This window comes from Homarus americanus, unplaced genomic scaffold (genome assembly GCF_018991925.1).
Source record: "Homarus americanus isolate GMGI-L3 unplaced genomic scaffold, GMGI_Hamer_2.0 scaffold18418, whole genome shotgun sequence".
Lineage (NCBI taxonomy): Eukaryota > Metazoa > Arthropoda > Malacostraca > Decapoda > Nephropidae > Homarus > Homarus americanus.
In genome coordinates, this window is record NW_024730867.1 from 333565 (window position 1) to 355910 (window position 22346).

The 22346-nt window shown below is 36.3% G+C and overlaps 1 protein-coding gene across 2 annotated transcripts in view; it reads left to right on the plus strand.

Moving 5' to 3' along the window:
* Positions 1 to 22346, plus strand: part of LOC121867386 (extracellular matrix organizing protein FRAS1-like) — an 82001-nt gene that overhangs the window by 33530 nt on the left and 26125 nt on the right. The window contains exons 4-27 of one of the 2 annotated variants that reach the window (XM_042367301.1): positions 791 to 950; positions 1826 to 2043; positions 2167 to 2326; positions 2649 to 2755; positions 3000 to 3119; positions 3375 to 3727; positions 4570 to 4779; positions 4953 to 5104; positions 5295 to 5481; positions 6013 to 6125; positions 6628 to 6774; positions 7319 to 7474; positions 8041 to 8288; positions 8476 to 8797; positions 9263 to 9433; positions 10929 to 11897; positions 13967 to 14069; positions 15094 to 15307; positions 16415 to 16667; positions 17630 to 17754; positions 18771 to 18915; positions 19599 to 19805; positions 20255 to 20541; positions 20824 to 21025. In XM_042367301.1, coding sequence (XP_042223235.1) covers positions 791 to 950; positions 1826 to 2043; positions 2167 to 2326; positions 2649 to 2755; positions 3000 to 3119; positions 3375 to 3727; positions 4570 to 4779; positions 4953 to 5104; positions 5295 to 5481; positions 6013 to 6125; positions 6628 to 6774; positions 7319 to 7474; positions 8041 to 8288; positions 8476 to 8797; positions 9263 to 9433; positions 10929 to 11897; positions 13967 to 14069; positions 15094 to 15307; positions 16415 to 16667; positions 17630 to 17754; positions 18771 to 18915; positions 19599 to 19805; positions 20255 to 20541; positions 20824 to 21025 — 5329 coding nt within the window. The remainder of the gene's footprint in view (positions 1 to 790; positions 951 to 1825; positions 2044 to 2166; positions 2327 to 2648; positions 2756 to 2999; positions 3120 to 3374; positions 3728 to 4569; positions 4780 to 4952; positions 5105 to 5294; positions 5482 to 6012; positions 6126 to 6627; positions 6775 to 7318; positions 7475 to 8040; positions 8289 to 8475; positions 8798 to 9262; positions 9434 to 10928; positions 11898 to 13966; positions 14070 to 15093; positions 15308 to 16414; positions 16668 to 17629; positions 17755 to 18770; positions 18916 to 19598; positions 19806 to 20254; positions 20542 to 20823; positions 21026 to 22346) is intronic. The other variant, XM_042367302.1, reaches the window with a different exon arrangement.

Sequence of the window (22346 nt, forward strand, 5' to 3'; positions counted from 1 at the left end):
CACTTCTCGACTAGTATTTGGTGTCAGAAAGTCACAAAAAATTGGTAAACTTAATTTAATCTGAGTTAATAGATCGAGTGCATGTACCTAACCTAACCTAACCTAACCTAACCTCGACTAGTATTTGGTGTCACGAAGTCAAAAAAAATTGGTAAACTTAATTTAATCTAAGTTAATAGATCAAGTGCATGTACCTAACCTAACCTAATCTATTCTAATCTAACCTAACCTAACCTAACCTAACCTAACACAACTCAGATTAAATTAAGTTTACCAATTTTTTTTTACTTTATAACACCAAATAATAATCGAGAAGTGATTCACAGCCCGAATTACGCTTGTACGACCATCATTTGACTTCATTGCGGCTACATTTGGGTAATTCCTCGCTCCCTCGGTACATGCACGCGATCTATTAACTCAGATTAAAAGTAAGTTTTCCAATTTTTTGTGACTGTGACACCAAATACTAGTCGAGAAGTGATTGGCAGTCCGATTTATTCATCTAGGACCATTATTTGACTTCATTCCGGCTATATTTGGCTACATTTGGGTACATTTGGGTAATTAGTCGGACCGTGGTAGTCGTGTTTCCTTCACTACTATACTACTATTCATACAGTAATAATTGAACAATAAGTTAGTACTGTAATATAATTTTTTTCTTTTAAATTAGTTTTCTAAAAAGTTTTCCATTCACTTCAGAAGTACTGTCTTCTCATGTATAATATCCTTCACCCTTGCTTTCATGCAGTAACTATCATAATAAAGGTGTTTCTCCTTCCAACAGGATGGAAAAGTGTGGTCACCTGGGGGGTGTGAACAGTGCCGCTGTGTGAACGGCACTGTATCATGCGGGCGAAAGCCTTGTGGTGTCACCTCGTGTAGAGAGGGCCAGGTGGCAGTGCAGTTGTCTAACCAGTGTTGTCCGGAGTGTGTGCCACTTGGACGTGAGTACTCCTCTCATTATAAACATTTGATATTGTCAAAGTGTAATTATTAGTAACTTTATGTATGTTCTTTCTCCAGTTCTCACTCTTAATCAATCAACACTTCATTCTTACCTCCACTTTCCCACAGTCTTTGTTCTAGTTCACATTAAACTACTGCCATTATCCCATTCTACTGTTATGGCCTTTATTATCCACTGTTAGTACAGAAGGTAACTTGAGTACCCAGAGGCATCCTGCAATGTTTGGTAGGGTCACACTAGATAACACCTTTCCCACATGTGTCTCAAGCCAGGACATAGGGATGAAAGATATGCACATTACTGCTGTTCATTACCAACATTCTAAGAAATATAAACATTGAAAATTAGATAAACTTTCCAGTGCATAACTTGAAAGGAATTATTGCATCTCACTTTGGGAACTTCTGGGTTCTACACAATATTTTGTCAAGGTGGCTTATTGTGTTCCTTCTTGTACATATCTTTCTTTGGGTAGGACGTGGTGGTGGTGGTGGTGGTGGTGGGGGTGGGGGTGGGGGGGGTGGGGGGCAAATATCAAATTTGGAATTACTGTAATTGTTTTGTGAGGACACTTAGAATATTAACCTTGTTTTCCAAGAAAGTCTTTGCCATGCTTTACACCACACTGCCCACACTATAGGCCTCCTGCAGGCCTGTTTTCCCAGGTAATGCACCTACATAGGGATAAATACAGGATTTTTCCATTTTATGAATTTGAACTTGTTCTTTTCACCTCTGGTCAACTCACTAGCCACACGGTTATTCAATTTTTATAATGCAATCATGAGTCTTGATAAACTGGGTTTTCAACCTTGTAGAATTTTTTTAATTAGTCCCTTGTTTCTTCATCAGGATCATGCAAGGTGGAAGAGACAGTACACCCTGATGGAGAATTCTGGTCACCAGTGAAGTGTTCACAGTGCCAGTGCCGTGATGGTCAAACACAGTGTCATGTAGCACACTGTCCTCGCCTCACCTGTCCTGCCAACCACACCCTGGAGGTTGCTGAGGGTTCCTGCTGCCCTACCTGTGAGGGAACACCATGTGTTGCCAATGGAATGGTCTTTGGGGTGAGTACTTTAGCCTTGTAATTATTATATGGGTCTTTGTTGCATTTTACCACCCCTTATTTTACAAAATATTTAGGTTATTGTTATATTTCAGATTATAGTGTGATATTTTTTGTTATCTAGTCCTCAGATCAGTGGCAGGAAGGTCCTTGTAAGAAGTGTGTGTGTGTAGCAGGTCGGATACACTGTCATGACATGGAATGCCCAAGGTTAGAGTGTCAGCCTCATGAGGAATCACACACTGAAGATGGTGCTTGTTGTCCTAGATGTGTTAAAAAGCAAGGTAAATAGAAGCAGTATTTATGAGCCTGTTATTTATTTACTTTAGTTAAAATTAACAAATATATATTGTGTTATCAGAACAATCTTACTTACGGTATATTGACTTGGTGGTAGGCACTCTCCTTTGATCTGTATTTTGTTTAGCATATTTACAGATGTACTACGGTAATATTAGTATATAAATACATGTTTCATCAAACTCAAGGTTAATAAATGTTGAACAATATATACAAGGTTTTAATATGTAATGTACAGCATATTTATAATGTAGCATTTGTGTAAGCCAAGACTGCAAAAGTAATTTAATTTTATGCTGTACCTAGGCTGGTGCCTGTTGGAGAGTGGTGCCCGTATGCCACCAGGTCACCTCTGGAACACAAGTGAATGTGAGATCTGTGTATGCAGGGAAGCTGAGGTCATTTGTAATCAGGTGGGTAAAAACATCCAATATTAAACAAATAAATGATATACTGCAGTAAACATAAGTGAATCAGGGACTTTTCTGTTGCATTTTCCTCCTCTGATCCTCTCAGGTTCTTCATAGACCATTTCCAGTGATGTTCATGTTTTTTTCCAATAATACTACAAGTCATGCATCACTTTCTCTGACCTTTATTAATTGACTGTCTCCATACCCTGAACTGTGTGTCACTTAATAAAACTTTATTTTTCAGGTACAATGTGGGCATGATGAGTGTGGTCCAGGGGAGGCATTGGTGACTCAACCTGGAGCCTGCTGTTCTGAGTGCTCCATCAACCACAAAGTCTGTTTCCACGATGGTACACTCCGCGAGGTCAGTCATGACTTCTTGAAACATTTTGTCTTATTTCATATTTTTGTGTCCTTTAAAGAATGACCGTAAATACTGGTTTCTGATTCACCTCCAATGTTTTGTAAAATCATGAAGAAACTCATATCAATGGAGTGTTCTGCTATGTAAGCCCTCAGCTTATTCACAATGAATCAAGATGGAGAATTATATAAAATTATCTCCATACTGTAGTTTACACTCTCACTTAATATTATTCCCCATCTTTTCTTCCCACAGAATGGAGAAGTATGGAGTTCTGGGAATTGTCATATTTGTTCATGTACTTCAGGGACTGTTACATGTTATGTGCCTTCTTGCCCTCCATGCCCCTTTGGCCTGGTGGCCAGCAGTCAAAACACAGAGCAGTGCTGCCAAGAGTGTCAGCCTTTAGCATGTCCTCCAAACTGTCTCATGTGTTCTCCTGGTGAAACTCAGATAACATGTAAAGTGTGTGAGGAAGGACATTATCTCCAGGATGGTAATTGTGTCGAGACCTGCAGTGACAAAAGATTTCAACAAGGGAGGGAGTGTGAAGCTTGTCACCCATCCTGCAAGACCTGCACACAAGCCACCAGATTCCACTGCACAGAGTAATCAGTCATATTTTCTTTCTGTTAATTGTTTTTAGATATACAGTACTGTACTACTGTACAGTATTTCCCTAAAAGAACTTAATGTAAATTAAAGTACTTTATCACCTTTTACATGCATGCACTATAATGTATTATACATACACAGTATCATTTTAATTTGGCATAAAGGTATTCAGGATAACCACAAAAATTACTAATCACCATTGCTCTCAGGTCTTTAATGATTAATAGTTATTAAACACCAATACTGTATTACTTATACTATTACTGTAATTATAACATTCAGTTCCAGTATTCCCTTTGACTTCCCTCTTATGCTTTAACTGTTATTGTTTCCTGTATCTGTCTTAGAATGTAATGCCAGGTATAACTGTATCTTACTTCAGTTATTAACAGTTGAGTTGCAGTCTAAAATATCAAATTTGTCAACAGAATGAGTAAATGTGGGTATGTTTATTTGAAATTTATTTTATTATACCTGGCTCTTGTTCATTCCCCTAAGTTTCATATGTGTGCCCAACTCACCATTAACATTTTTGTCCTGTTTTGTTGACCTGGTCTCGTGTTTATCACAAAGTCAGCTAAAATCACCATGATTTATTAATGTTCTTTGACAGCAATGGCCTACAATTGTTGGCAGTCTGCAGTAATATAAATTTGAAATTAATTTCATTATCTGCATGATGAATGTTGCACTGCATACAGTATTAACATCAAGAATTCATTTGCATTTTATGAAGATCATTATCCAGTTTTTTATCTTATCATATTACCCAAAATATTTTAATTCATGTATTTTCATAAAACGTGAGTGTATAGTGAACATGGCTCTCTTATAGGTGTTCTTCTGGGGAGTTACTGCGTGAGGGTGAGTGTGTAAGTGACTGTGGCCTTGGGTTTTATTCTGAGGGTGGAGCCTGCCTCCCCTGCCATGCCTCCTGCAGTGAGTGTTCTGGACCAGCAGATAACCAGTGTCAGGTGTGCCCCAGTAAGGCCTTCCTTCATGCTGGTACCTGTGTTGACAACTGCCCCTCAGGTCATTATGCTAGGTAGGTGTCTTGCCTGTATTTATTGTGTCTGACAATTGTTGGTATGTTTACAACTAAGTCACTACCGGTATATTCTTTAAGCATATGATTATGTATGCACAGTACCTGTACTTTCTGTTTTATGTATGTATTCCAAATTCTGTGACTTATAGTCTGGTATGTATGTACTTTAGAGAACAAGTATGTGAATCATGTGAGGAAAGTTGCGAGCACTGCGGAGTTGGGGAATGCTTGCAGTGCCTCCAAGGTTTTTGGCTGCAAGAAGGACACTGCAAAAAGGACTGCTTGCCAGGATATTACCAGGGTCCTGATAGTGCATGTATTAGTAAGTATCACTGTTGATATTACTGAAAGCCCCTAAAACATTTCTCATATTATAAGATAAAAGATGTGTAGGACTATTTTGTACTACTGTATGTATTATCTTCAGTATACATAGTGCTTTAATATTAATAATTATTTAGTGGATGGTGCCATTTTTTAACTACAGTAGTTAATGTTTCCTTGTATTCTAGGTTGTCATACTTCTTGTGGGACATGTCATAGTGCTGGAATAGCTTCCTGTCTTTCGTGCCCACACTACCTCTTCCGTAGTGGGTCAACATGTGTGAGAGTGTGCCCAGGAGGAACTTACATCGATGATAAGGAGTGTCTCCCATGTCATGAATCCTGTGTTGACTGCCTTGGACCTGGACCAGATAGGTAAAGGACATCAGCGTATACAAAGAATAAGATTGTGTTTTATCAATGTACAGTATTCATGAGCTCTAAAAATGATGTTTAGGCTATTGTTAGGTCTATGAAGAAATACAAAAATTAAAAAAAGATGAAAAGTGAGAAACAAAATATGTATGTTGTGTTATCAGGGTAAGAGAAACAATTGAGACCCTGCAATTGTGTGCAAATGAGGCAGAAAGTCAGAACAGCTACCTGGGACTTGGTCACAACTTTCGTGATGCCATATGGCAGCAGGGTCTACCATTAGACAATACATTATGTTTCCAATATCTTCCCAGGCAGTAGTACCTCCCTGTTTGGTAGCTGCCTACTACCTTCTACCTGCAACATGTACTGTACTGTGCTTGGGAATTTATTATGCTGATGAAACTCTCATAATGTTAACAGTACAGTACTGTATTCATACCATATTCAAACATATTAATGACTGTAAATGCTAGTAAATTCATGGACATTTGTGGCCTTTCTGTCGGTCACTTGACTCTCCCTTTGTAGGTGTGTAGTGTGTTCAGAAGCAGGGCAGGTGGTAGTGCTGAACAATGTAACCTCTGGCAGTTGTCAAGACAGCTGCCCACCAGACTATAAGCAGCTGGACCACATCTGTATTGGTAAGTCTACACAAAGTGCCTTCTGTCAACAGGTGTAGTAATTGAATATGGAGTTACTGTGTACTAGTGCATATTATATGCCCTTAGCAGTGAAAGATGTGAAATACTCAAAGGTCTTTTCAAGAACACCAAAGGAAAATCAAATTTACTGAAGTTATTGCATAAGTCTTCAGTAAAATGTGAAATTGGAACAACTATGTCGTAAAACCTTATTTTAATATCAATTGAAAATATTCATGTACAATAGTTTAGTAATTAAGACCATAATCTTGTTATCACTTTATACAGTTTAAGTAATATTTATTTTTTAATAACCACAGTCTGTTTTATTCCAAAGTTTTTTTTTTTTTACTGTTTAGTGCAAGTGTTTTGAAACCACAATTAAAGATATGATGCAGTCAGTGAAGGAGATAAAGAAGTTAACATTAGAGAATTAGTTATTCTCTCTTTGTGCTAATATTATACTGTACCTCAATCTCGGTAATGTGTATCTTTTCATCAGCTCCACCACCTGGATGTGAAGTATGGCATGTATTAGAGCCCACAGCATGTCAGAAGTGTAAAGAGGGTTGGCTCTTACAGGGCACCCATTGTGTACAGCAGTGTGGTACAGGCTTCTATCAACACACTGAAAAGAATGTTTGCTTATGTAAGTAATTAAGGGAAGAGACTTTAGCACATTTAATCCCCCCTTTTATTTTAGGGGAGGTTGATGTACTAAAGTGGCTGAAAATGAGCACACACACACACGCACACGCACGCACGCACGCACGCACACACACACACACACACACACACACACACACACACACACACACACACACACACACACACTGCTCCTTAGTGAATCCTTTCTTCCATCGTAACATCCACTTTTGACTTAAAATATTAATTTTATCAATCTTTCACTTCATTATGTCCACATAAAAAAAAAGAAAGGTGGGGAAATGTGCAGCATGGATAATGTTATAAATTTTTAAGATAAACATTCTCAGTCATGAAGTCACTCCTCATATAACTTATTGGACGACACTGACAGCAGGAGCAGTGAGATCATTTTTATTTATTTCATACACTGAGCTCACTATATTATACAGGCATAGGAAATTGCAGCTATAAAGATTTGTGCTGATAAGACTTTACTCCAAAATCTCTTCATTAAAAATTTTGTGTAAATGTTCATTTCTTTGCAGCATGTGACCCAAGGTGCCATACATGCTCTGGTCCAGGTCACAGGAGTTGCCAGAGCTGTCATAAGGGTGCCACACTACACCAACGAGCAGCAGGTGCCAAATGCCTTACAAAATGTTACCACCGTCATTATCTAGCATCAGATAGCACTTGCCAAAGTAAGGAATGGCTTTTTTATTACATCACCAGAAGTTGAAATGAAAGCTAAAATATTATTCATATTGTGCATATTTGATAAAGAAAAGTAATTAAACAATTTTAACACTGACTGCATTGCTAGTAAACAATGTAGACAGACATTGAAAGTTGTAGTCACTTTTTATACTGTAATGTACACAAGACTTGTTTCTGTCAATACAGTACAATAAAACTCCGGTTATTCAAAGTCCAGGTAACCGGAACCTTAAAAAAAAAATTTTAATAATAATAATAATAATAATAATAATAATAATAATAATAATAATAATAATAATAATAATGATGATAATAATTCCTCAAAAATCAGCTAGAATCACTGTGCATTGTAGGATGGATTTATTGGGGTATCTTAAGAGTGAGGTTCAACTTCCCAGAATAAATATATCTGGCATCTCTCAATTCCCAAATAACCATACTGTATTTCTACTGTATTTGCATATTTTTTGATATTGATTTTATCATGAACACACATCTAGAATTTCTTTCCTGATATTGTATTTGATATAAAATGTTCCACCACCACCAGCCTGCCACTCATCGTGCAAAGTTTGCACCTTAGACATAACCAATACATCTACCTCCTTCTGTGTGCATTGCAAATCAAGTCGCAAAATAAGTGAAGGTGAGCATTGTGTTCATGAATGCAGTCATGGATACTTCCATGACCAAGAGTCAAACAGGTGTCAAAAATGCCATCCAAGTTGTGAGACTTGCATGGGAACTCAACTTAATAACTGCAAAACTTGTCCCAAGGGAACCAAGCTGACTGATGAGGTAAGAGTTCATTAATCCTCTCAAGATCTTTTGTTTAGATCAAACACAGATCAAGATCAGTACAGACTAGTTGTAGCACATTATGAATATAACTCATCAGTTTGCTATATAAGCTCATCTCTAGCACTTCAGAAATTCTGAATGGAGCCAAGTTCTGAAATGCTAATCATTACAAATGTTTCCATAGGGTATATGTGAGGAAGGTTCTTGCCCCAGTGGATCCTACCTAACACCAGAAAATTCTTGCCAAAGTTGTGATGGTGGTTGTGAAATTTGTTCCTCTGATGGCTCTACATGCTTAACGTGTCCACCAACTAAACATCTTTTGTATGGAAAATGTGTCAACAAGTGTCCCAACATGTTTTATACTGATGCTTCTGCTAATGGAGAATGCCGGGAATGTCACTGGACATGTGAGAAGTGCCTAGGACCCTCTGAAGCAGATTGCCTAACCTGCGGATCCAGTATGTTCCATGAGGGCAACAGATGCCTTGCACAGTGTTCACCAGGCAAGTATAATGATAGGATAACGACAAAGAAAGAGATTTATTAAGCTTTCCAGAACAAATATATGCATGTACTATACAAATACGTATATGTATACACTACAACTAGTTTGCTATACAATTTTACATGAAAGGTTAGCACCCATATTATAATTTACATACTTTTGATAAGAAATTTATTATCTCTTATGCTCATAATGTTGCATCACTTGCTGAAGCCTCCTACAACATATTAGGATGTATTGTACATTATAATTTGGTGTAAGAAGACTAATGCTATCCTAAAGAGAAAACCAAATCAACATAAAGTGACAAACAATTATATACGTATATGGAGATGAGATACTGTATATGTAAGTAGTATTGTTAAGAAACCTGGATGATGAACCTTGGTTAAAATATATTAAATGCTTCAAGCAGGATAAGTGAAAATGTATTGCAATTTTACAAACTGTGCTTTTTCCACAGGCCACTACCCCATTGGCAAGGAGTGTAGAGCATGTTCAGGAGGATGCAGCAAATGCAACAGTAGTACAGCTTGCCAGGCCTGCCAGGCCCCATATCTTCTACAGGATGGACACTGTGTCACTTCATGCCAGCCAGGAACCTTTGCAAATGTGTTTGACAACATCTGTTATGGTGGGTAAAAATTATTATTATATCATGTGCAGCATTTTGATAATGTAATATTCTGTGTGATTGAATCCATACATAAACTCTGGTTAAGTGTATCTAGTTATGTGTTAGCGCTATTACAACACAAATTAGCGGAGCCTTCTTTGTGCGTATTTACAGCTGATTCGCCAGGCAAGAAGATGACGGTAGCAATGCGTGTGATGGAGGGTGCGGAAGGGGGGTTTTGAGAATTGCAATTAAATGCCAGGTAGCGACGTGTCCTCCTAATATTACGTATTAAGTAATTATTTGATGTTTTAATTGCCTGTATGTTGGTCTGGCGAGTTATTGCTAGACATTAACATACCTAGGTATAAGCTAGACGTCGCATTCTGGATTGAACAAAAACTTGATTTTTTATTTGGACTTCCCTAAGTAAGGAATGTAGTTTTATGTCCTACGGGTATAAGAAACATTTATATATTCAGTGAAACAGTGTGTGTCATTATTGCCACGTGTGTTGTTTAATTCACTGCCGAACATTACAGTTACTGTACATCTCTCTTTAGTGTTTTTTGCCTCTTTTCCTCCGTGAACTCCCCTTGAGTGAACAGTAGTCTCATAAAGGATAATAGCTTATTACCATACTTCTAACACAAACAATCTCCAAACTTGCAAACATTCTTGTAGAATTTTTCAATGTAGGTTGCAAGTATTCCTTGAAGGTGACAGAAATAATTGGAGAAAGTTCTGCAGTTACAACCACTCCCAAGAAAAGGGAGTTCTTGGAAGAAACATAACCACTGATATATAGATACTGTAATCACTGCAGTATATATTTTTATATTATCTTGTGAAATGTCAATAATATCAATAGTTATTCAGAGACTGTAAATAAGAATAACAAATGATTTAGATATTTCTAAATTGAAAAAAAAGTTAAGGAAAGAGCTGCTAAAAAATACTGGAGTAATTTATATACTTAAGCCTGTAATCCTGTAATGTAAGGTCAATTCAGAGCAAGTACTGTAGTAGAAATTTCCTTCTAAATGAATATGTTGATAAGGCATAGAGGAATTTAATACTGGCAGCTAGGTGTTCTGACAGGACTATAGGCAATATAAAGAAATAGTTTGGAAATAATGACTAGTAGATGAGAAGCATAGTATGAGGTGTATGTGTACTGTAGTGTTGAAAATGATACTGCAGTGTATGTGCATCAACACTGTTATAGCATCTTTCTCTGCCCAAACAGGAAGAAATATGTACTGCACAACACAAGGACTTATATTATCATGAACTGAAGGCATTATTCTGTACAGTCAAAATTCCAACCAACCATTAACATACAGTAATAAGAATTCATAGATGCAGTGGGTATATAAATGAAGATTAGGGGACAAGGGCGAAGGATTAGTGATAAAAGGTTTGGAAGGGTATAGGGGGGGGTAATTATTGCCAAAACAATGCCAATGGTTCTAAAAGTGCCTATACAGAGTACTGTACTTTTAATTTTCAGACTGTGGCAACAAATGCCTCGAGTGCTCCCTCTATGAGTGCCACACCTGCAAATCTCCACACCTTCTTCAAGATGGGCAGTGTGTTGACCAGTGTGGCAAGAATTACTTCCCAGATGTTGTGACTGGAGTTTGTTTCTATAATATTGATAAACCTACAATCCATATCCTGGCACCGCTAGTTGTGGAGTATGGCAAGCCATTATCAGTTAATAGTTCTTTTTTATACATTAAGGATGCTGATACTCCAAGTGATCAGCTGGTGGTGACTGTAGAAGAAACTCCTTCAAATGGAGAAATATACAGATTTGTCAAAGGTAGAAATGTTCAGTTAAAGAATGGAAATATATTCAAAGTTGAAGAAATGCAAGAAAACCAAATATTTTTTAGACACGAGGCAGATAAACCACTATATGGAGAAATGCGTCTCAGTGTTTCAGATGGCCAGTATCGGTCTGTGACTGAAGTTGTTTCTATAAATGTTATTTCAAAATATCCACCTGAAATTGTTAATAATGAGCCCCTGCTCATTTACCAAGGACACAGTGAATCCATAGACACAAAAATATTGAGCATCCATGATTATGACAACCCAGAAAGTGTCACTATTAGGGTAGTGGATGGTCCAAGCCATGGTGAGTTGTCTGTAGGTGGAGAAGAACTTGTGTTGTTTACCATAGAGGAGTTGGTGCAGGGACAAGTGCTGTACAGCCACGACAACTCTACCTCTAAATCAGATGTGATCCTGTTGCAGGCAAGTGATGAACACAATGTGATCAACTATCTCTTTCAAGTGTACATTATAAAGGAAGAAAACAGTGTCCCAGTTTTAATCAAGAATCAAGGAGCTCAGGTTCAGTCAGGTCACAAAGTCCAGATATCCCCTCAACTTCTACAAGCCAAAGACATAGATTCAGATGATGAGAACTTGGTCTACACCCTCCTCCCTATGCTCCAAAACCCCGGTCAAGGTGGGTGTTTTCTCTACCATTTTTTTTTATTTAATTATATTTTTTTAAAGATGTTTTACTTTACATAGAAATGAAAAAAATATTGAAATAACAATTGCATTCATAACAATTAAATGCTTACCTGTACTTTGTTACTGTATATATTGTGTACAATTCCATCTGGTGAATTAGTTGACCTTCAATTTTTCAACTCAAGATTCATGTTTTGGCCAATACTCGCACATTAACCACTTGTGTACGGGATCCCCTCTGTGCTGAATAAAATTGTGTGGCATTAGCCAAATAAAGTACAGTACTGTATTAAAAGTGGCATCCCCATAGTTTATGAACTCCAAATCTAAATAGCTATTTACTTGTGACCTTGACCATGCTCAAACAACCACTTCACGATACATGTTCTTTTACCCCATGTTACAAATTAAATGCATATCAGGTATTTTAGTTACTTTATATGTTTATTATGTGGGTTAGCACAACAGACATATTACAAAAGCGTCTGGATGGATGGAAGAACTAGAGGGCCCATCACCTCGCCTCACCCCCACCCTCGCCTCACCCCCACCCTCTCCTCACCCATCACCTCGCCTCACTCAGGTTTTGCCGACAGACAGCCTCTTAAACTGACACTTAAAGTCAACATTAATTTATCTGCCCTTTTTTTCTCTTCAACTGAGTTAAAAAATACTCCAGTCTCTGTAAGTACATTGAATCTTAACAGCCATTCTTTTAACCATTCTTGAAGCCAACAAAGATTTTTCTATAATTCTTTACAGTCTATTTGGTTTTTAATTCCTCTGAGTATCTTAGCATATTTTGCAAACATTTGTATGGAGGACTGTATAGTATCTGGTATATCATTTATGAAACAAACAAATAAACAACAATGACCCCACCATACTGCCCCTGTGGTACCCCACTTGTTAAAAGTACACATAACAATTTCATGCCACTAATCAGCACACATATTGCTTGTGATCATGAAGAAATTCTTTCATTTATGCTAGGACATAACCCCTGAATTCCATACCCATCCAGTTTAATTTTCAGCCTTTCATGATGTATTCTGTACAATCAAATGCCTTGGCAAAGTTCAGTTATATACTGTACAGTATTGTTAATAGTGCCACCAAGTTCTAGGATCTGTGTCTACATATCCACCACTAAAAGTAATTGTGTCAAGCAAGAGCATCTGGACATAAAACTGTGCTGGCACTCCTATATAGAAGGCTGTTTTGTAGTACCCATACAGTAGATGTTCCAGCATGGCATTGCAAATGATATTTTCTAGTACAATAATTAACATACTATGATGGTCAAATTCACCGGCCTGTAAGTGTTTGTGCAGTGGCGATTACCCTGTTTGAATATAGTACTGTAGACTTAAGTAAATTTGTTAATATCTTTATATATGGTGAGGTTATATTGAAACTAGTAATATATAAAATGCATTACAGTACTACTCAGTATGTTTTTCTCTGTAAATTATGCTGGATGGAACTTAAATGTTTACATTTTGTAATCTTCGGTGCACCTATACATACATGTCTAAGTTGGCTAAGGGGCTGATCAGTGGAGAAAAGGATAAAGTTAAAGACAAAACTGAATGCTTGGATTACCAATAGTGTTTTCATATAAGTTGTTATTGTTTTATGCAATTTTGGTTTATGTGTCTAATATGGCTGTAAATATTGTATCTGTATGTAAATTTATGAAATGTAAACTGTAAAAAATAGAAATTAATACAGCTGATTCAAAATGATGACCACCTATAATGTGGGACCTCTTTTTGCTCAGGAATTAAAAATTAAGTTTTTTTACTGGGGACATAAATTGAGCCCTGGTTTTGGGTGAATATAAGAAGCTTCAAAATTTGACCTGTAGATCAGTGTATTTGGTATATAGAATGAGGAAAAATATGTTATTTGATGCAAAACATAATAGTTTTTAGGGATATAACTTGTGGTGGGATATGTGACTTTAGTTTTTAAAGATGTCTGCTGTATAGAATGTGTGTTTTGGATGATACAGAAGAGCTATTTTAACTTTGATATTTGTATATCTACTAACAGGGCAGTTGACCTTAATCATTCCACTGCCACCTGCCCCAGACGGGTTTTACAATGATGGCTGGACCCAGATGGACGAGACCCATCTTGTCAGACCCACTACAAGGTATGCCTATGAGGATTGACGATGAAATTCCTTGAATGATTATTGGCCTCAATATTTAAAGTTTATATACAATGCTTTTATTGTCATCAAGAACTCTCTTGGCAGTAAATTCTACAAGTTCAATAACCTGCACTGTGTTTCCCTGCAAATGTTTGAGGTTCAGTAAAAATGAGGGTCATAAGAGAGTGAAATCGTACACTGGCAAAGCTCTAATGGGCAGTAAAAGGTTAGGTTCAAGTACTTAATAACATGTATAATTCCATCCACAGTACAGTAAATGTTTTTCAACAAAATATTGGTATGGTATTTGCATTTCAAATGTAAGTTAAACATTTATATCCAAATTTGAATAATATAATTCACACACCTGTAACAATAATAAAATGGAGATACTGTACTGCAGTTGTGATGGTTGGGGTGGGGTGTGGTGTGGTGTGGTGGGGTGTGGTGTGGTGTGGTGTGGTGTGGTGTGGTGTGGACCAGCTGGACATGCTGGATGGCTGGATTTCTTTGTTTGTAAATTAATATTTTCCCATTTTCTTGCTGGCTACATCACCACCAGAAGGCTACATAGGGCAGCCATTATAACACACTCACAGAAGGCACAAACTCAGCATGGAAGTTATGATACATAGTACACAGATTATAGGTACAAAGTCCTAGCATTGCAAAAAAGACACAACAAATAATGCTGCTTTTGTCTCCCATGTAGTGGACAGCCACATCAAGGATTGCTGACAGAGAACTAATTTTGTTCACTGTGCCCCAACATAAATTTCATGAACACCTTCAAAACCTTTACATGTACAAAGAGTAAGGGTTCAAATTAACTTTTCAAACATTTATAAGTTATTAACTATGGAGATGGTCATATATGGGGGATTATGGTACAGTATTTGTATTTTTAAATCCTAAAAAAATTATTTGGAAAAGAGTGACATAGCTTAGTTTATGCTAAAGTGACAAAGAAAACTATAAAACTTACTTTGACTACATAATAAAACCATATTTCCAATCATCACAGCTTCACCCAGCGTGATGTGAATGAAGGCCGTGTGTGGTATGTTCACTCAGGAGAGCAAGGTGGGGACATGACGTCAGACCAGTTGCTCTTCTCTGTGACCGACAGCTCACACCCACCAAACATGCTGGCTGACCAGTCCTTCATTATCCAGGTGGAACCTTCACCCGAGAAGATGGAGATGTTCCCAGCTCCAGGCATCCAGTTTGGTATAACCGTAAGTTGGAAATTTTGATATTGACACCTTAGGCCTATCTGAGCAGTTGTACAGTACTGGTATATCAACTTTTTAGTAACACCTAAATTTTGAGTTTCATGTGGTATCTTGATTTTATGAGCTTTGGTAATAGCCTTTCTCTGCCAGTTGATTCATGGTCATTTGTATCCCACCTGCACCACTGGTTAACTCAAAATCCAGCAATGCATTAGCTCCACTGAGTCAACTATTTCACCTGTGATTTATAAACTCAAGTACTTCAAACCTTTCCTTAGTTATAAAGTGGAGCTCATAGCTCAACCATCACAGGTGTGCCATATTCCATACAGAACACACATTTCCCTCCCATCTTCTACTGGGGCTGGTATTGAAGGATACCGTAAATGTTAATAATGCACATTGTTATGTATTCTTAGTTTTGGGGGGGATAATGCCACACAGTATTTAATACCATACAATAAACTAAGTTAAAAGTATTGAGGTGAGAGGTCTTTAGTTACCATGCATGTTTACCCTATGATTACAAAGCAAATGTTAATTAACTCATTTTACCCAGATAATTTTTTTATGACACTTGGTTGGTAGACAAAGTTAAATTCTCTTCGTCATTTAGTTTTTTATTGGAAATTTGACCAGAGTCACTCATTTTGACCAAGAGTCTCCACCGAGCTTTGACCCGGTGCATGGAGTCCATTGATTGAAAACAAAATAGAAAAGAAGTGCTGCTTGTAGCAAATGTATCACTAGCCACCCATGACTGCCTGGTTAGTGTTATCTACCGTTAAACTATATCCTCTCTCCTCAGGGCACAAAGAGTGTGTATTACAAGTCATTCATTTCCTCCCCCTCAGTCGTAAAATAGGATTTCATGCTTTAAGCTTCGATTATTTTCTTCACATTTTACAGCCAATATATTTTACTCTCTACACTGATCCTCATCTTCCAATTCCATCGAATCTCTACTTTCAGTCTCTCAATCCCAGACAGTTCTTCTGAATCACTTGTTCCATATATTCTCACCTAGTTTCCCTTCCACCACATCTCCCTGACAATGTCTGATATTTACTGGATGCAGTGTCAGTGTATGATAAAGTCTGTCTTTTTCAGGTGCAGGAAGGTCAAGCAGTAACAATCACCCCTGGCCATCTGTCATTCTCAGGAGTAGAGTCAGCAGAGCATCTAGTGTATACCATTACTCACCCATTAGGGCCTTCTGATGGCTCACTTTTCCATATTGACTCACCTGGATTGGAACTCCGTCAGTTCATGCAAGCAGACATTAACGATATGAAAATTATATATATGCCTCCTTTGGCAGACATGGGACAAGAGGATAAATATTTCAGTTTTAAATTCACAGGTAATGTTATTAGTTTATTAGACACAGCTTAGTCTTTAGATAATATTATAGAGGTATCCCTCATTTAGCATTAATTCACTTAATGATAATTCAGTTAACTAAATAAAAAAATTTACTTTTTTTTAACATTAGGTCCAAATTCGGTTTAGCAATGTTCGATTCACTATGGCGGGTGAAAAAATGGGATGAGGTGGCATGTTGCATTTGTTACACGTAATGAAAGTACAGTATAAATGTTGTGGAAAATCATTGCAATACTCTAATGTGGCCGGAAATAGTCCTTGGTAGCTACTCTGATCTTGGTAGTGACTCCAGCCTCCTTTCATTCTCAGCATCTGCATCGTTTACTTAGTTACTTGACTTTGTCTCTGAAAGATATTATTAAATTGTTAATTTATGGATCTGTAAAGCTTTTATATTTTAGTTTTGCATATTGGTGAACAGTTAATGTTATTTGAGGGCTGTACTGTATAATGCCAGGCATAGGAAGATAAAATTCCAATAATGGATGGTTCATTGGTTCCCAGACCCTAACCCCTATTTCCACTTTGTTAATGGATTCACAAGTGTGCAACCTCATGTAAAAATGGGTTTACTGGTGTTAGTGGTACAACAGTAAGAGACATATCTTTCATCAATGTGTCAAGGGTTTGAGTCCTGTTTGGCCCAGACCCTACCAAACATCACAGGTTTCCCAGACTCTGGTTTCCTCTTGTACAGTACAGTACTAACACTGGATAGACCGACCATACCAATGGCTAGTTGGCTAATAAGCGGTGAAAATTATATTTAAAAATACTGTAGAAAGAAAAAAGCATGTCATTTTATCATTGCATAACAACTTTGGATTTGAAATGTAGATTATTTTTAGCTAATAATTTATTTTAATGTACAGTACAGTACAGTACTACATTACTGTATATTCTATTACTATTAAGTAAAAAACTTTAATCCTCCTTTAGTGTCAGACCAAATGACAGGAGAGCCAAACAAGTTGCCCGAGCAGAAGTTTACCATTCATGTGGTCACCCAGAAGGGTACGCAACTCTCCTTCTCTCATGAGAACCCCGAGCTGGTCATCAGTAGTGTGAGTGTTTACTTAGCTTTCAGTTACAACTCTTTTTTTACTTAGTCACCACCTTTATTATTACTGAAATAAACTTGAAAGTTAAATTTATAAACACCTTTAGTAAGGTATGCTGTATATACACGATATATATATATATATATATATATATATATATATATATATATATATATATATATATATATATATATATATATATATATATATATATATATATATATATATATATATATATATATATATATATATATATATATATATATATATATATATATATATATATATATATATATATATATATATATATATATATATATATATATATATATATATATATATAGTATATATATATATATATATATATATATATATATATATATATATATATATATATATATATATATATATATATATATATATATATGTATGTATGTATGTATGTATGTATGTATGTATGTATATATATATATATATATATATATATCAAGTGTGAGTCATACAATTAAGAAATTTTAGGTGATATACAGTACAGTGTCAGATTTAGACCTGTGGAGGCCCCCCTCATTATAACTACCCAAGAGGGTGGGGTGGCGAGTGAAGTGAGCCTAAACATCTGGGAGTTCGAGGGGGTTCTGTAGGCCCCCCGGAAAAATTTTGAAATTTGAACACTTCTTTGGAGAATTTTGAAGCCATATGCAGTTATATTAAAAATATTAAAAATATACGGTTCATAGGAAAACCAGGTACGTATTCATGAATTTTAAGGAGTAGCTAGCCTAATTTCTATCACGCTTCTTACTGAACATAGTTTTACGTGATGGAATAGATAAACATGAATTTTAAAGAATGAAAATAAAAATAATCCAAATGAATAAACAAATAAATAAAATATTGTAATATGTGGAGGCCCCCAGATTGTGGAGGCCCCTGGGCAGCTGCCCACTTTGCCCACTCCTGAATCTGGCCCTGATACAATAGAGTATATTAAAGACTGAATGTTATCTTCTTTACTCTAGCATGCCTCAGTACTCTTGGAGCGAGAGTTCTTTGAGCTGAGTAACTTAGAACCTAAAGAGGAGGTTATCTTCATCCTGTTGGAAGCACCTCTCCATGGGACCTTAACCATAGAAATTGATGATGAATCCTCTATATTTACTGAAGGTAAGGCAAAATAACTGTCCATTTGCATGTTACTTTTTCTTTTCATTGTTCCATTTTTTAGAACTTTTTAAATATCCACAATATTATAGAACAGGGTACTCTATTAATTTTTACTTAAATCTATATACTGTACTGTACAGGGTAAAGTATCTTTTGAAGTACTGTACTGTAATATTTTATATCTTGTCAAATCAATGTTCTCATTTAACGAGACAGTTTCATAATATATTTTCAGTAATTTTCAATTGAACGAACAGTGGAGATAAAGTTTTTGAGATTTGACTGTAGAGTGAGAAAAGCTGGCTGTGAGAAATGGACATGTGAGAGGAAGAAATGAAATAAAGGAAGGGTTGCTTCTGAAAATGAAGGAGGAAATTTTTAGATTAAAAATGCAAGTGGATTGGATGGATGAAAACAGCTTAGTGTGTTTATGTGTTGAACAAAATGAAAGAGCCCAAACAAGGTAATACAGTACTGTACAATAGTTTACTGGAGTTTGTGGTGGGTGAGGTGGCTTGTACCATGAGTTACATTAAGACTGATATTTGGAAGAAAATGTAATGGATGCCAGGACCTTGGACATTTATATATTGCTCTATATCATTTTAAAGTTATTGATGCCATCATTTGGCACCATATCCATTTATATCATATTCAGTTATACAGTCAACACTTGTTTTCAGAGGACAGTTTGGACTATAAAGAAATAGGTAACGCTCGGATCTTGTACAGCCATGATGGGTCAGACACCACATACGACTCATTTGTTTTCCTTGCACTGGGCCACTCTTCAGAGGCAAGCTCTCGCATTGCAATTACGATTCGTCATGATGATCAGCAACAACCAATGAGAAGCGACAATGCCACATTTTCTATGACATTAAATGAATGTAAGTATTCATGAATACAGTATGTGATCTTTAGCACATGATAGTTGTCAGAGAATGAATAATTATGATTTAATTTTTATCCAGACTTTTCTTTTGCCTTGTTACTGACTGCTTTATGTAAAAAGCTTCATGTACGTAACCATATCAGTCTCATTATGCTTTCTATTTGTTATAGACAGATTTTAATATCTTATGTTTTCACATTTCTTTTTCAATAAATATTTTTTTTATTTTCAGTACAATACTGGTATGTAGACTGGCAGGCATCAGTGACCACTGATGATTATTAAAGTGATTCATCATTCCCATCAGTTACTGCCTTCCAAAATCATAATCACTTTGCTGCCTGTGATCTCCTTACCTATATTTTTCCTTCTTTACTCCATACTTTAAAAAATTATTGTTATTTAACCTTTTTTCTTTATAATGTATTTTACTTCTTTTTCTAGATGAATCAAAAGTTGTTAGTAGTTGGCACCTTCACTTCACAGACATCCATTCCAATGATGAGGACTTGGTTTATACCCTCATCAGTCAGCCCCAGTATGGTGCTCTGGTTACTACTGAACCTTCAGGAATAACAAGAAAGCTTAATGAAACCCATAAGTTTACTCAGGCAGATATTTTCTATGGTTTAGTCAACTACACATCAGATAAAGAAATTGGGATGAAAGCTGTGACCGATAAATTGGTTTTTAATGTAACCGATCCTCAAAATAATGTCCTCAGTAATCAGGTAATTTACACCAAAGCTTCAGTAGTCTCAGAGTTTTAAAAAATAAGTTCAGAATTGTTTTGAAATGTAAGTCACATATACTTGATAATTTTATAAGCCATATTTTTCAGTGTTTAGTAGTGGGTGTTAGTCTGTGGTTTCTAAATGAGAATTTAAAAGTGTTGTTGAATATGGATAGATATAGAATCTCATATCCAATAGAAGAAGAATACAGTCGCTGTTTATTATTGTATCATTGTTAGTTTTCAATGTTATTATTATAAAGATCATAATTTGTTGCAGGTGTTGAAGGTGATGATCCAGAATGTAGATAATAAAGAGCCTGTAGTGGTGGTAGAAGATCCCATCATTGTTGCAGAGGGCAGTAGTGTGGTCCTTCCACCAGCCTCCATCACTGTCCATGATGTAGATACTCCTTCATCCAGTCTTGTAATTGTAGTTGATGCCCCCCCAATATTTGGATATATTACTAATACTAATGCTGGTAAGTGGTAAACTTTTTGTAGGAAAATACAAATAACTGTAATAAGTAAACCATAATGAAAAGTAGAAAGGTTTGCTATTTTTCTAATGTTGATTTATTGTGCTTTTTCCTTGTTACTTGTATTATAATCATAAAGCTAAAAAAATTATTCTTTAAGATACAGCGGTACTCTCTTGAACTAAAGTGATGAATTTAACTTAATAAAGCGTGCAGGCCAATTCCACAAAAGGAAGGATTCCTCTAAATCAAATACAGTTATACCTCTGGCAGTAAAGTGGATAACTTCATGAAATCAGCTTCATCCGTGGAAACTTTATTGTCCGAGTTAGATTTCAATGACAATAGGCTCCAGTCCTTTGTTAGTCTCTATTTTACATATGCCAAAATTGAACCAAAACTGCTATAATACACAATAAAAATGACACATGGCACATCATAAAATACAAAGTGTACATTTTACGGACAAAAAATATCTTTGGGCAATGCCGAAAGTGAACCATCCAGTTCAGCCAGTCAGCTGACTCAGAGTCTCAAATATTTGTGCATGCCATTGATATCAGAGGTATGCCATTATCAGGGATTAGCACTTCATATTTTTATTTTTTGTCAAAGAGCCATATCTGAGAAACTGCTCTGTGACATAGAAGCTAGGGAGAGTCGAGAATGTTCACGAATTGGCATGTGTGTGACTCCGTAGTAATGAAGTAAACAACACTAATTTGTAGACAGTTTGAGGTACAGGACACTTGTTTTACTATGTAATTATTATTTACACTACTGTGTTATAATCATTATTACTACTCCAATACTTGATCACTATACTGTACTAGACATGTGCTTGGGGATAGGGGGATAGAAATACATGGTGAAGTGAGTCAAGTCCAATGGCAAGATGCCGACATCACTCAAGCTGAGAAGCTACTGAGAAGAGACTGAGAGGCTCTCATATGTGAGTGAGTGAAAGATAAATACCTACTTGGCAACATAATCCAGCCATTTCTGCCCTTTTTATTCAAATAGGCCAGCAAAAGATCAAAACATCATATGAATTGACCTAAAGCTCTACAGATCCACATCATGTGACGTGACCCGAAGCCAAAACGTTAAAGAGCTACAGAGCTGTTTGTCTTTTAAGGATATTTTATTGGTAAAGAAGTTCCAATTAGAAATATATTTCTGCCAAGGATGGAAGATAGTATGACCTATAAGAGGATAAGAATATTACAGTTGATATGAAGGAAGAAAATTGTAGTTGAAAATTTTTGTTTAATCTGTTGTGTAGGTGCATTCCATCATCATCAACATTATCTGGCCATTTTCA